At 35.7% G+C, this 14,690-nt stretch overlaps 1 protein-coding gene across 4 annotated transcripts in view; it reads left to right on the plus strand.

The window, feature by feature from the left end:
* ZNF207 (zinc finger protein 207) overlaps positions 1-13,374 on the plus strand; it is a 17,911-nt gene extending 4,537 nt beyond the window's left edge. Inside the window, exons 3-12 of one of the 4 annotated variants that reach the window (XM_006832306.1) lie at positions 3,891-4,029; positions 4,883-5,050; positions 5,301-5,376; positions 5,872-5,919; positions 7,145-7,215; positions 8,708-8,865; positions 9,716-9,808; positions 10,774-11,016; positions 12,207-12,366; positions 12,521-13,374. In XM_006832306.1, coding sequence (XP_006832369.1) covers positions 3,891-4,029; positions 4,883-5,050; positions 5,301-5,376; positions 5,872-5,919; positions 7,145-7,215; positions 8,708-8,865; positions 9,716-9,808; positions 10,774-11,016; positions 12,207-12,366; positions 12,521-12,681 — 1,317 coding nt within the window. In that variant the 3' untranslated portion in view covers positions 12,682-13,374. The remainder of the gene's footprint in view (positions 1-3,890; positions 4,030-4,882; positions 5,051-5,300; positions 5,377-5,871; positions 5,920-7,144; positions 7,216-8,707; positions 8,866-9,715; positions 9,809-10,773; positions 11,017-12,206; positions 12,367-12,520) is intronic. The other 3 variants (XM_006832308.1, XM_006832307.1, XM_006832309.1) reach the window with 3 other exon arrangements.
* Positions 13,375-14,690: the final 1,316 nt, after the last annotated feature.

Raw genomic sequence — 14,690 nt, forward strand, 5'->3', positions numbered from 1 at the left:
GCTTTCTACTCCCGTAAAGATTTACACCCTCGGAAACCCTGTACAGGGTCGCTATGGGTCGGACCCGACTCGATGGCACTTAACAACAACAACATACCTAAAGGAGCCCAGAGAATAAAGTATGGAAAAACAGTGTTAGGATTTTGGTCCACAACCTTTAGAGGTTAGAATATTGAAGGGAAACTAAAAGGTAGGAAAACAAAGAGTAGTGCCCTTGAGCCAGATGATTTCAAGAATGTTTATTGAATTTAGTGCTGGTGGTAGGTCAACTAAAACTTAAAATTGGATTCATCAAAGTAAAGGTAATTGATCACTTACCAAGAGTGATTTCCTAGAGTGAAGAGGGTGAAAGTCTTATTTTGTTGTTAAGTGCTGTCAGGTTGGTTCTGATGCATAGTAACCCTGTATAGGGTTTCTGAGGAGCAACTGGTGAGTTTGAACTGCTGACTTTGCAGTCCAGCACATTAACCCACAGCACCACACCAGGACTCCTTAAAGAGAAAATGGAAGCGGAAGTAGAGATGATTTTTTCCAGGTGTTGTGCTATAGAGAAGAGTGGAGGAATGGAATAGATGTAGGAAGGAGATGAGTTGGGAGACCATTGGAAACATTTATAATTGACTAAAGGAGCTCAGGTGACTTCATAGTTAAACTGCACAACTGCTGACCAGGAGATTGGTGGTTCAAACCTAACTTACAGCTGCTCCATTGGAGAAAGCTTTTGAAACCTCATGGGTCAGTTCTGTTTTGTCTTTTAAGGTCTTTATGAGTCTGAATCTATTTGAGAGCAGTGGTTTGTTGGGTGTTTTTTTTTGTAGTCGTATTTTCACAGCATCTTGTGAGTTGTTGTTAGGTGCCATTGAGTCGGAACCGACTCATAGCGACCCCATGCACAGCAGAACGAAACAATGTCCGATCCTGGGCCAACCTCACTACTGCTGCTATACTTGAGTCCATCAATGCAGCCATCTGGCCAATCCATCTCGTTGGGGGTCTTCCTCTTTTTCTCGGACCCTCCATTTTATCAAGCATGATATCCTTCTGTCTGTCCCCTCCTGACAGTATGTCCAAAGTATGAGAGACAAAGTTTGGCCATCTTGGACTCTAAGGAGCACTCTGGCTGCACTTCTTCCAAAACAGATCTGTTGGTTCTTTTGGCAGCCCAGGGCACTTTTAGTATTCTCCAACACCATAATTCAGAGGCATCAATTTTTCTACGATCTTCCTTATTCACTGTCCAGCTTTCACATCCATATAAGGTTATTGAAGATACCATGACTTGGGTCAAGCGCATCTTAGTCCTCAAGCTGACATCTTTGCTCTTCAACACTTTAAAAAGTTCCTGTGCAGCAGATTTGCCTAATGCAATAAGTCGTCTGATCTCTTGACTGCTGCATCCGTGAGTGTTGATAGTTGATCCAAGAAGAGTGAAGTCCTTGACAACTTCAATCTTTTCTTGTGAGATAAGTATAGTTAAATCAAGCATACTCTCCAGTTTTGTTGATGGGTAACCTTGGACATTAGAAAGTTGGTAGGTTTTCATCTACTCTTCTCTTTTATGGTGAAAATATACATAACAAAACATTAACCAGTTCAACAATTTTCTACATGGAAAATTTAGTGACACTTATTACATTCAGATTTCTTGTATCTTTTTAAAGCAAAAATTTAATAAGGCTTTCAAGTTCTGGCAGTTCCACATTTGGGAGTGTGGGGTGTTAGTAAATCACTTATTTTCCCAAAACCTTTAATACATACCCCTGATCTTAGAGAAATGTAGGTGGTGAAGATTAGTGTATATATGAATGTTAACTGTTTCTTTTAAAGAATATACAAGATGTTACCATTTCTTCTGAATTTATCAAGAATAGCAATATATTACAAAAAGAAGCAGGCAGGGTAAGATTTAAGTCACTTGATGAGAAACTTTCTCCATGGAGTTTTTAATCACTATGAAAAGAGTAATTCAAGATTAAGCAGAAACTAAGATAATTCCTGAATTTTATTTGCAGGTTGTGTAAAAATATCTGATTGAGATGTGTCACTAAGAAATTTTTCTGTTCTTACATGAAAGTGACTTCCTGGGAGGAAAGTACAATTGAGTAGTTTTTTTGTTGTTCTTTTTTATGTTTTTATTGTGAACTGAGTAATAGTTTACATGGGAGAACATCGGCTTTACACCATCGTTTCATTGCAATGATTACAGTCTGCTCTGTGCATCATCACTCAACAGTATTTGCTTTCATTCCTTGTCCCCCCCCATTTGGTGGGGGATGTACACAGAAACACTCAGAAATAATATATAATAATTTAAACAACCAAAGGGCAGATTCTGCAAGCCTGCCTCCTGGCCACCAGCACCCAGTCCCCCTCTTTCCATGAGTCCAGAGTCCTCAGCTTCTCCCATTCTCTCCATGTCCTCATCTCTGGTGTTGCCCTGTCTCTGGATAGGATACTGCACTCTGTGCTCTTCTCTTTTGGTTATCCTAGGATCCTCTGTTTCTATTGCTCCCTCGTTTACAAAATGTCTACCTTTACAGTTGTGACAGCAGCAGTTAGTTAAGGTAACAATTTCTTACTATTGAATAAGAATCTTATCTCATCTCTTTTCACCAGACCCGTCTAGACAAGTTGAAAACTATTCAGTGGGAATGAGTAGTATTTTTGTCTTGTTTGCCTAGCTCATTAGTCTAAGCCACTGTTTCTCAAACATGAACATGCATCAGAATCCTCTGTAAACACCCCCTCTCACCTCTACCTGCACCTCCCCCAAGAATCCAAGACAATCAAACCCATTGTTTTCAAGTTGATTCTGACTCATAATTACCCTAAAGGACAGCATGGAACTGCCCCATAGGGTTTCTAAGGCTGTAAATCTTGCAGGAAGCATACTGCTACATCTTTTTACTGCCACTGGTGGCTTCACACCACCAGCCTTCCTTTAGCAGCCAAGCACTTTATCCACAGACTGCTGGCCTCACCTTGGAGTTTCTGAATTTCTAATAATTTTCCAGATGATGGTGATGGTCTGGACATGATACATCCTAACTTGCCTACCTATAAATGGCTTTTGCTGAAGAGACCTACTGTGGCATCATAGGATACACAGCTGAGAACTATAGGTTGGTAGTTCATATCCACCAGCCGCTCCTTGGAAACTGCAGGAATTGACTCAAGGGCAGTTAATGACAACAACATTAAGTGCATAGTTATGTTGACATAGTGTTACCAATTGTTAATTGTCAGTTGGTGTGAATTTGGACTCATGGCAACTCCAACTATTTCATGAGTAGAACTGCTCCATAGGGTTATAATGGTAGCAGATCACCAGGCCATGGTACCACTTTTTGGGTTTAGACCACCAACCATTTGTGCCATACAGTGAAAATACATTCCAGTGTCTTACAATAATAAACATCTTAACCTCTTTGTGGCCTATGAAGTAAATTCAGAGAGACAGTGACAGGCTCTTACTGTATTACAGCAGTGAGCAACTCATTGGTTAATGGATGATGCTAATTATAATGGCAATTTTTCAAGTGGTACTATAGGCTTGCCTCAAATTCATCTCTCCCACGGAGGTTTGAACCCCTCTGATCTTGTGGTTATCAAACAAATGCCACTATCTATGCTACTTCTTTGAAACCTCTCATATTTAATTCTGAGAACAACCCTTGAAGTTGGGTATTACATAGGTGGTGTACACTGAGGTATTGCAGCTACTTACCTAATGTCACGTAGCAAATAAGTCAAAACTGGAATGTAAATTTTGTTTCATACTAGTACCAGTCATTCTTAATCATACTGAGTGTCCTCTTTAAAAAATTGAAAATGTTTTTAAGGGACTTATGAAGTACTTTCCTAATGGAAGTGTTACTTTGATGTGTTAGGTACATAAAGAGACAATTGATGCTGTACCTAATGCAATACCTGGGAGAACAGACATAGAGTTGGAAATATATGGTATGGAAGGTATTCCAGAAAAAGATATGGATGAAAGACGACGACTTCTTGAACAAAAAACGCAAGGTAAGTACTAGGGGACTTCAAAAAGTTCATGGAAAAATGGAATTAAAAGATAGTAATAAAAACTGTAAACTTCATTTCTAAATGTAATCGCTATCAAGTTAAAGACACTTTCGTAAATGGTGATGCCAGTTACTGAGTTTATTCCTTAAGAACTGAGGGCCCTGGGGATTTAACTATATCACGGCAGTCCCTTTTATATTAGCTAAAAAAAAAAAAAAAAGAGTGCCCTTTAAAGATTTTGGGAAGATTAGAGGGGGGAAAAGTTAGAAGGAGACATATTAGGACTGTAAAATATCCAATCATTTTCTGGTATGGCGCTATTTGATAAGCACTGGACTGCAAACCTCATGGTCAGCACTTTAAACCCACCAGCTACTCAATTCTGGTTTTTCCTTTATGTTCTTTGTTTAAAGTTAATATGTTTGATTTCTGTTTATGGATTATCATTTTGATCATTCCAAGCATTTTCTTACATTTTAAGTAGCCATTAGTTAATTTTCTCTCTAAATGCTGGTGTTTGACCTGGAATTGAATACTATACTATTGAGATTATAAGAGCTGCTATTACTCACCTGTGATTTTTTTTTTTTATCTTGGAAAACTTTGAAAGGAGGTCAAGCCTCTATGTTAACCTATAAAACTGACTTAGAATATTATCTTTATGGGACACAGAAAAGATTAGATTTACTTAGTATAGATTGAGAACACATTTAAAGAGAATGGTGTTAACTGGATTTTGAGAAAGAAAAATCTTGAGTTAATTGTACTGAAATAGCTTTTAAAATGTTGAGTGTCAAATTGTTTAGTTGTATTTTGTTTTTACATTCAAAATTAATGGAATCTTTTTTAGCAGAGAGTCAAAAAAAGAAGCAACAAGATGATTCTGATGAATATGATGATGATGACTCTGCAGCTTCGACTTCATTTCAACCCCAGCCTGTTCAACCTCAACAAGGTTATATCCCTCCAATGGCACAGCCAGGTCTGCCGCCAGTTCCAGGAGCACCAGGAATGCCACCAGGTAGGTAACACAAAGCATTCAGATTTTATTTTTTGAAACTGGTTTGTCTGAAAGTTTACAGAGAAAATTAGCTTTCTTTCAACAATTAATACAGTTTGTTTCATAACATTAGTTGTAATGACCTCAACATAGCCGTATTCTTTCTGCTTCTTCCTTGGGTTCCCTGTTTCCATTAAGTTTTAGGATCTTATTAATAAGATGTTGAGAGTATTACTTTCTTCCTTCTAATACTTTTCTTTTTTCAAATTAGGCATACCTCCATTAATGCCAGGTGTTCCTCCTCTGATGCCAGGAATGCCACCAGTTATGCCAGGCATGCCACCTGGGTAAGAAAACTTCATTGATTTGTGAGCTTCTGCCTAGTAATGATATTTTTCAACCTGGGTGTTACATGAATTATTATCTTGCGTTTTTGCTTCTGAAAGGTGTGGGGCACTATACATTGTAAATTTCCTTAATAAAAGGGGCCTATTGATAAATTTAAGCAATGTAGATAACCTTGAAGAGATTTATGTATTTATTTTGGATTAAGATACATGTAGGCAGCCACCTACTTCAATTGCATTTCATGCAATTAAAGTAAATGGTTGTAACTATAAGTTTCTATGATTCAGAATTGCCCATGACACTTTGCAGTGTGACAAGAAGCAAATTGGGTAAAGGTTTTATTTGTCAACACATCAAGAATTAAAATGAAAATGAGGTACCTGTGCCCCTTGCTTTTACTTAAATGTTGTTGGATATGAGAGGTATACAGTACACTTTCCCACTGTATTTTGAAAATCACAGTTAGATTTTGATTTTGTCATACATTTTCACAGATTGCATCATCAGAGAAAATACACCCAGTCATTTTGCGGTGAAAACATGTAAGCATCTCATTCATAATGTAATCCAGGAGCTATAATCATAATGTCATGTGTGTGTTGAATGATATGTAGTCAGTGACTTCAGAAATTTTCAAACCTTCTTTGCTAAAACTTAAGTTCATTGCCATAGGTCTCCTAAAGGATATAAATACAGTTTTTGTGAGGAAATAGTAATAGGGCATATAAATAAAGTATTTTCTAAATATTTAGTTCTCCCAGAGTCCTAAAAATGGAAGTAATAAGGATTAGCATTTAAAAAAGAATTTATTTTATTTTTTTGGGCCAAATTAAATGTTTTATTATAGACTGTAATTGGACTTTATATAGGCACTAATCTTTTAAAAAAAGATTATCTTTGGATAAAAATCTTAAGAATTCACAGAGCTGTAATTTTTTATTTGTTTTAGGCACTGATATTTGAAGATAAGTTCTTTTAGAAGAAGGGAAATAAATATGGGTTTTTAGTATTGGAGCCCTAGTGGCACATTAGTAAAAGTGCTAGACTGCACTTTGAACTCACCAAGTCACTCCTTGAGAGAAAGATGTGGCAGTCTGCTTCCTTAAAAATGTATAGCTTTGAACCTGGTCAGTTTTCCTGTGTCCTTTAGGGTTACTGGGAGTCAGGATTGACTCAGTGGCAGTGTTTGGTTACTTTATTAGTGCAGTATGACTATTGTACATTTTTAAAAAAAAATTTTTTTTTTGAGTTACCATTTGAATAGCATTAATTTTGGTGATAGATTGTTTTTTAAATGGAAAGTAAAGAAAAACTTAATCCACAGTGTACATTTGTTGTTTTTCTTTTGAAAAGTCTGACAACTCAAACTTCTTAAATAATGTACTCTGTAGGTAATTTTCTAGTGGGACTTAAAGATGACTTGTCTTTGATTAGCTGCTTTTCAAATTACATGTTTTAAATGACATCTCTTAGACTCCTTTAGGAGAATTTAATATTCCATTGACTAAATATATATATTTTTAATGGTTTTTAACAAAGTCTTTGTGTCTGTATGCTTTTATTAGTAAACTCAAGACTTGACTGGTTTTAAAAGGATTTGTTTTGATTAGGATTGTTGTATGTTGTGAGTTCTTTCAGCTTTAATGACTCCAATATTAGAGGTCATGTTTAAGTTTTATATCCATTATTTCAGGCTTTAGCAAAAATATTTTTAGTGGTATATACTGTTAGTTAAACATCAGTTTCTTGAAATTTGCTTCCTAATAGAATGATGCCAATGGGTGGAATGATGCCACCTGGACCTGGAATACCACCTCTGATGCCTGGTATGCCCCCAGGTAGGAAATGCTAGACAGTTGACATATTCTGTGACTCGTGATTTGTTCTTCACCCTTTTCGATAGTGAGTTTATGGGTATTGGTACAACGTAATTCAGTTTTTTTAATAGGCTAGTGATTTCTTTAGTGTAGTCTAAGTAATCCTCTTTATTTTAAAACTGTAAAATTAATAGGTTAATAGATTACAATGATTCACAAGAGTTTAAATACTGAAGCTCCTGTGTACTTACGAGTAGTTGTATTTTAGACTTCAAGTAATAAGAGAAATCGAATAAATTAAACAAGGCAGGCCATGTATTTTATCAATAAAAATTTAAAAGGTTAGGTAGGTTTAGGTGTCCTGATGTGACACTGTAGATTAAGCACTGCTGAATTGCTAACTGCTGCAAAGTTAGTGGTTCAAACCCACCATCCACTCCTTCGAAACCCTATATAGGGTGACTGCGTAGGAACTGACAACAGGCATGTTTAGTGATTCCTTGATATCAAGGACTCATGTTCTTTAGCTTACACTTGGAGGTCCTTGATTTTCTCCCTCCAGAATGTGTCTATAGTGACAAGGTAGCACAGGTAAAAGTGGGGAGAAGTACACTCTTACTTCTCTATTAGGGCGCAAAATAGCTTTCTTAGTAGCTCTTTAGTTTCTTAGAAAAAATTGTCCAAAAACAGATCTAATGAATTCCCCTAACTTCAAGGGAAACCTGGAAATGAAGTATTTTGATCCACATAAGTGTATCACCGAAGTTTTCACGAGTCTGTCTTAATCTATTGCCTTGCTTTTTATGCTTAATCTGATACGCAATTAATAGTTTCATATGCACTGAAGTTATAGTTGATGTACTAGGACACAAGAATAATAAAGCAGCAGCAAGATTCAAATCATTGCCAGTGTAGCCTTAACGTATAGACAACTGCTCTATACTATCACACTCTGAGATAGTTGTGGATGCCTAAAGGAGTATAGAAGAATAATTAGTATTTGATGGTCTAAAGTCAGTAGAAGTTTTATGATGAAAGAGTTTGAAGAATACATTATTGATGCTTTTTTAGGAAATTATGTTCATAGTGTTTGACAGAATTATTCTTTCTGAACTGTGAAATTTTATGGTTTCAATGGTTTTACAATGATTTACATTATATTTCAGGGAAAACTTAAAACATCTGGAGATGATTGAAATAGTTCTGTTTCAAAAAGTTTTCTAAAACAGTAAGTTTAATTGCTGCTTTGACCATATATAGGGTCTCAAGTGGTATCTTTTGTTCTGTCAAATTCTGAAGAGGAGCAAAGGCAAGATTATTGCAGGGTTCAAATGCCTAAATTTCTCAGGCTACAGTGAGTTATTTAGTAGCCAGTCATTAGTGACTTTATAGTATAGCAACTATTTTGATACAGAATTTTATAACAGCAAAGTTTTGGGAAATATTTTTCTCAACGAAATGTTTCAACTGCTGATTCTCCCCTTCCCTGCTCCCAACATTTCTTTTTTTACAGGTATGCCCCCACCTGTTCCACGTCCTGGAATTCCTCCAATGACTCAAGCACAGGCTGTTTCAGCACCAGGTATTCTTAATAGACCACCTGCGCCCACAGCAACAGTTCCTGCTCCACAGCCTCCAGTTACTAAGCCTCTTTTCCCCAGTGCTGGGCAGGTAAGATGGAAAGTCTTTTTTTCTTTAAAAATAAAAAGTACTTTTATCTGAAGGTAAATTGCTTGCAGAAATCTTTGGAATTCAAACACACAAACTGCGTTTTCTATTCTAAGCGGCTACATGTTATTTTGGTTACTTCTGCATTGCAGTGAAGTCTGGTCAACTTACAACTTTGTTAGAACTTACGTAAATTATGTTTAGAGATCCTGCTAAAGTGGAATGATACCAAAGCCATAAGTGAAAATCCTTATGATACAGCACATCATTTGCTGGACAAACTACAATGCTGTGTTCTAGCTGAAAGGACATTATTTAATGACTTTTTGACCTAATGTTTAATTTCCTACTGGGTGTTTTTTGTTTGTTTGTTTGTTTTGGGATGTTGTGGGTGCTCCTGTCACAGGTAGTATGCATATACTGTTTGAAAGGTGCCATCTAAGTACACTGTTTTCGGGTGGGTGTTGGTTTTTTTTTTAACAGATCTTTTCTTGAAGTCATTAGTAAAAGAGTTGGATTAGAATGTCATAATGTATCCTTATTGGTTTAAGATAAAGTTCCTGAAATATCACAATACAAAACAGTCATTTTGATAAGGAAGTTTTAGTTTTAGAAAAAAACTTATTTGGTTATAACTAGATTTATTAAACCAATTTCACATTCCTGACCATCTCTTTGTATGTTGTAAATGCATCTAACTTCCTGCTTTTCTTTTTAAATAGATGAAATTTGATTGCATTAAAAATTTTGAGTTTACAAATGCCATCTTTAGGGGGAAAAAAGTCTACCACGTGGCTTATTTTTACCCATTTGTTTGGAGACTTTTCATTGTTTCCTTTCTTTTATGCTACAGATGGGGACACCTGTAACAAGCTCAAGTACAGCTTCATCCAATTCAGAAAGTCTGTCTGCATCTTCTAAAGCTCTGTTTCCTAGCACAGCACAAGTACGCAGGAAGTTGCAGTTTAAAATTGTTAAAATGGCTTTATTACTTAACCCTTTGGACCCTACTTAAAAAATTAAATCTTTTCCCCCAAAATATTTAAATTTTTTAAAGTAAAATTAGTGGTGAATAAATCAAATAATATTTAAAATTTTGAATTTATACGACCAGAAAAAGTACTCATGCCTATGGTTCTAAAGGGTTAAAAAGCATGTAAGCAGTAAATGCACTAGTGGCCAATGTTTAGCCTGATGCATGATTGAGCTATTTTGATTTATGCAGTTTAAGCTAATGCATCACATTTAATATAATAAAATTTAGTATTTTGCATTTGGCTCTAAAGTTGGCCTGGTTTACATGTTTCAAATATTTTGTATTTGAAAATTAGCGCATTTATTATTAACTTTACTTAAAACACCTTGCTAAATTAACATTTGTCCATGATAATCATGTAGTAGCCGTTGTTAATATGAGGGCACTACAATACTTTGTAAAGAATACCTCTAAAGGATATATCTTTAATGTATCATCATTGGTACTAATTGTTCATGTTATGCTTAGTAACTGGAGTTTATCCAAACATACTCTGTAGTTTCTAACTTTTTTTTAGTTGCTTGGTAGATTAGTTACTTGCAACAACTAATTTAGAATGATGAAAATTGAATATATGCCATTTTGTTACATGGTATATTATCAGTCTAAAATAAATACAAAGCTTTGTAAATTAAAATTTGGTGAGGTGGAAGACATCTAACAAGTACTTGTTTCCACTGCTATGTTATGGATGTTACGTTTAACATAGCATATTTTTACATTCTTTGGGGTTTTCTTGAGTTTTGTGGAATATTTATTGTATTTTAACTGTTGAATTTTGTGTTTGTTGTCTACCTTAAAAGTTAAATCAATATTCTATGTATTCAGCAGTTTTGAAGTTTAAATCTTTGCTGATGAATGATTGTGTTTTACAGGCTCAGGCAGCTGTCCAAGGACCAGTTGGTACAGATTTCAAGCCCTTAAATAATACTCCTGCAACAACTACAGAACCCCCAAAGCCTACATTCCCTGCTTATACTCAATCTACAGCTTCAACCACTAGTACAACAAATAGCACTGCAGCTAAACCAGTGGCTTCAATAACAAGTAAGCCTGCTACACTTACAACAACCAGTGCAACCAGTAAGTTGATCCATCCAGATGAGGATATTTCACTGGTAAGTTGTTTTCAGTTGCTAACCAGCAGTTGGATTGGAAAATGTAGCAACTTGTCCCTTTTGGAAAAGTGATTGTTTTGTAAGCAGATATCTGATGTATGATCCAAATTAATGCTAATTAGTACTGTGGAGTCGGTTCTTATTCATAGCAACCCTGCGCAGGGTTTCCTAGGCTGCGTGCGAATCTTTACGGGAGCAGAAAGCCTCATCTTTTCTCCTACAGAACAGCTGGTAGTTTTGAACTGCTGAACTTGAAGTTAGCATCCCGATTCATAACCACCATGCTACCAGAGCTCCTTAATTAAGTGCTAATTAAGTAGTTCTAAATACTCTTATTTTTAAGAAACCACAGATTGGTTGGTTTACATATTTTGATTTTAGATGTTTCCTCCAAACTGTAAAAGAAAGATCATAAGTTAGGTTCTTAACCTTGTACAGATCACTTTATAGTTAGATAGGAATTTGCATTTATAAATTGAAGAAAACTTAATATGAGTTAGGATCTGGACAATACTGGAAGTTCATATAAAAAGTACAATTAATATTTAGGATTTTGGTAACAGTATCTTTTTCAGTGGATAGTTTCTTGCTGGAGCAATTAATAACTTCTAGATCATTATTGTAGTGTGTTACGTGTTGGACTGGTAACCATAAACAAGGTCAGCAGTTGGAATTCACCAGCTGCTCTGAGGAAGAAAGATGAGGCTTTTTGCTCCTAAAAAATTTACAGCATACCATATACAAAATTTACAGAATACCCTATACAGGGTCTCTGAGTTGAGTTGGAACCAGATACACAATATAAAGCAGACAGTTTAATGGATTCTCTGGATGATTTGAATCCAGAGAGGTGCCGCAGGAGAAAACCTGGTAACATCCGAATGTACACAGCCATTGTCAACCCTGTTAGAAGATCTCTCAAACACATGAGGTCACCATGAGTTAGAGTTCACCCTGTAGTAACTGGGGTCTTTTGTTTGGTTTTTAAAGAGTTCATTGTTAGTCTTAGCTGTAAGCTATGAGCTTTTCCTAAGGCATCCAAGATTTTAATTTTGATTTTATGAGTAAAAGTAATTGGTTGGAGAAAAAACAAAAAGCAACTTAGTTCTATAAGATTTTAGATGCTTGCCTTTATGCCTAATGAAGCTTTGCATTCAGGTGCTTAGCATTATGCTTATTTTTATTCCTAGGAAGAGAGAAGGGCACAGTTACCTAAATATCAGCGTAATCTTCCTCGACCAGGACAGGCTCCCATTGGTAATCCACCTGTTGGACCAATTGGAGGTATGATGCCACCACAGCCAGGCATCCCACAGCAACAAGGAATGAGACCCCCAATGCCGCCTCATGGTATTCCTCTTTAAGTGTTTATTGAATTTAGTGGACTTTCTGAGTATACATATAAAATGTTAAAATTTATCTGCAAAATACATTGTATTAAAAAATATAATGCTTGGACCAACTCAATCTGTTTTTTTTTTTTTTTTTTTAATGTGTTTTTTAGGTCAATATGGTGGTCATCATCAAGGCATGCCAGGTTATCTTCCTGGAGCTATGCCGCCGTATGGGCAGGGACCGCCAATGGTGCCCCCCTACCAAGGTGGGCCTCCTCGACCTCCAATGGGAATGAGACCTCCTGTAATGTCGCAAGGTGGCCGTTACTGATCTTACTTCATCCAGTCTAATAGGTTTGGAGATTAAACCTTTTCTCAACTTGTGCTGTTTATATAGCCAAGCTTCCATCAATTAAGGCTTCATTGTGACTTTAACAAACATTATCTTCCCACATACCAGGAACTATTGGACATTTATTTTACATGGGAAAAATTATTTGGAATAATAAAGCAGGAACTTTTCCTGAAGTTGCAATTTATACTGTATGGCTTCTTTTTCATGTTTCATCTAGGTTTTTAGAAGTGAAGTATAGTAAATTTGGTTCGTTAAATTGTGAAGGCGCTGGAATTACATGAACATACCCACCTTAATAAAGGCAAGTTCTGTAAGCTTACATTGCTATTTGTAAAGTTATGCCTTCACAGCATTTCAGATGCTGTTGGACTTTATGTCCCCAACCTTGCTTGGTGAGGGCTGTAACTGTTTCCAAGTACCTGTACATTGGAAGTCTGAATGTGTAACAATATTTAATGTATTTAGAGTTCCTCATGTTGCAGGGTTTAAGAAATCTGACCCACCCAGGTCATGTGACTTTTCTGTACTGTTAAACTTCATTGTAATAAAATGAGAGAAAAATTTATGCCTTTTTATTCATAACCCAGCTGTGGACCACTGCCTGAAAGGTTTGTACAGATGCATGCCACAGTAGATGTCCACATAATAAAATTCATAGTTATCAATGCAGTTTTGATATATTTTTGCATTTTGTCTTTGAATTGTAGTTGTTCCTTAGCTGCATGTTGTAACCTGGACAACACACATAAATATGTATATTAATGCTGAATTGATATAAAACCATTAGATGCATATGAGTCATTACATTATAGACAAAAAAATCTTTATATTGTGTTTCCTCTCCACCCTTTGTGATGTTGAAACATGTCAAATATCATTTAAAATGTAAAGTTTAATACTCTTTCCTTCCTGCTGCTGATGTTTAGAGTCTAGTGCCAGACCTATTCATTTCCTTCTGATGATTTTTGAGAATGCAGTACTGCGTGGACCTCAGAAGCTTTTTGGGTGCAAAATTCTAGAAGCTTAGGTGCATGCAGTAATAGCTTCTTGTGCTATTAATGAATTTTTAATATAAGTGTAATGCTGGAAAATTTAAACGTGCCTGTGTTAATGTTTAACAGAAGAATGAACACATTTTTACACGTTTCGTGTTTTTTTTTAATTCATGGAAGATTTTATTTATTTGATAAAGTGGATACTTACTGATAGTGAGCCTCAACTGCTTTACTGTTACTTTTTCCCCCTGGAAATTTGTATGCTACTATGTTACATATAATTTTTCTGTGGTCATGATGGCTTTTCTATATTTCTTTGTGTGTGTTGCATCTTCATAACGGCTCTTGTTGATCTTTGGCTTTTTTTTTCTGCTCATCAGTTTTACAAGTAGCTTTATGAAATATTAAATGACCTTATACAAAGTATGTGATTATTAATATTTTAGAAGAAAGTTGACTTCTAAGAAATGGAGAAATGATAACATTTCTCTGACATAATATAGATAACAAAACATGAAACCAGAAATTTTGTTTACTTTAAAAATTTTTGAACTTATAAACTTATTAGAAAGTATATTTTAAAATATTTTTAACAACCACTAAAGTCTTTTAATTGACATGTAAAACTCATTAATTTAAACAACGTATTTTGAATATTACAGAGTTAAATGCAGTTTTAAATCTGATACAGTGCTCTGGTGACTTTATAATTCCGGTGCTTGGAAAGGAAGCATCCATAATCATCAAGACAGCATTTGTTTCGCTAGCAGCCAAGCACCCCATGTCCTTTTCCACACTGAATGCCTGTCTACCTAAATAGTTTTGGAACATACATGCACTTAGATTTATCAGCACATTTATGTTGCTAAAGGAAAACTTGTGTTGAAAGTCTCAAAGATGCATAGATGGAATGATTAAATTTAGCAGGATTAAAAAATGCTTTCCCAAACCAAATATCTCAAGCATTTCGTGTGTAGACTTGCTGGCAAA

This window comes from Chrysochloris asiatica, unplaced genomic scaffold (assembly GCF_000296735.1).
Source record: "Chrysochloris asiatica unplaced genomic scaffold, ChrAsi1.0 scaffold00007, whole genome shotgun sequence".
NCBI lineage: Eukaryota > Metazoa > Chordata > Mammalia > Afrosoricida > Chrysochloridae > Chrysochloris > Chrysochloris asiatica.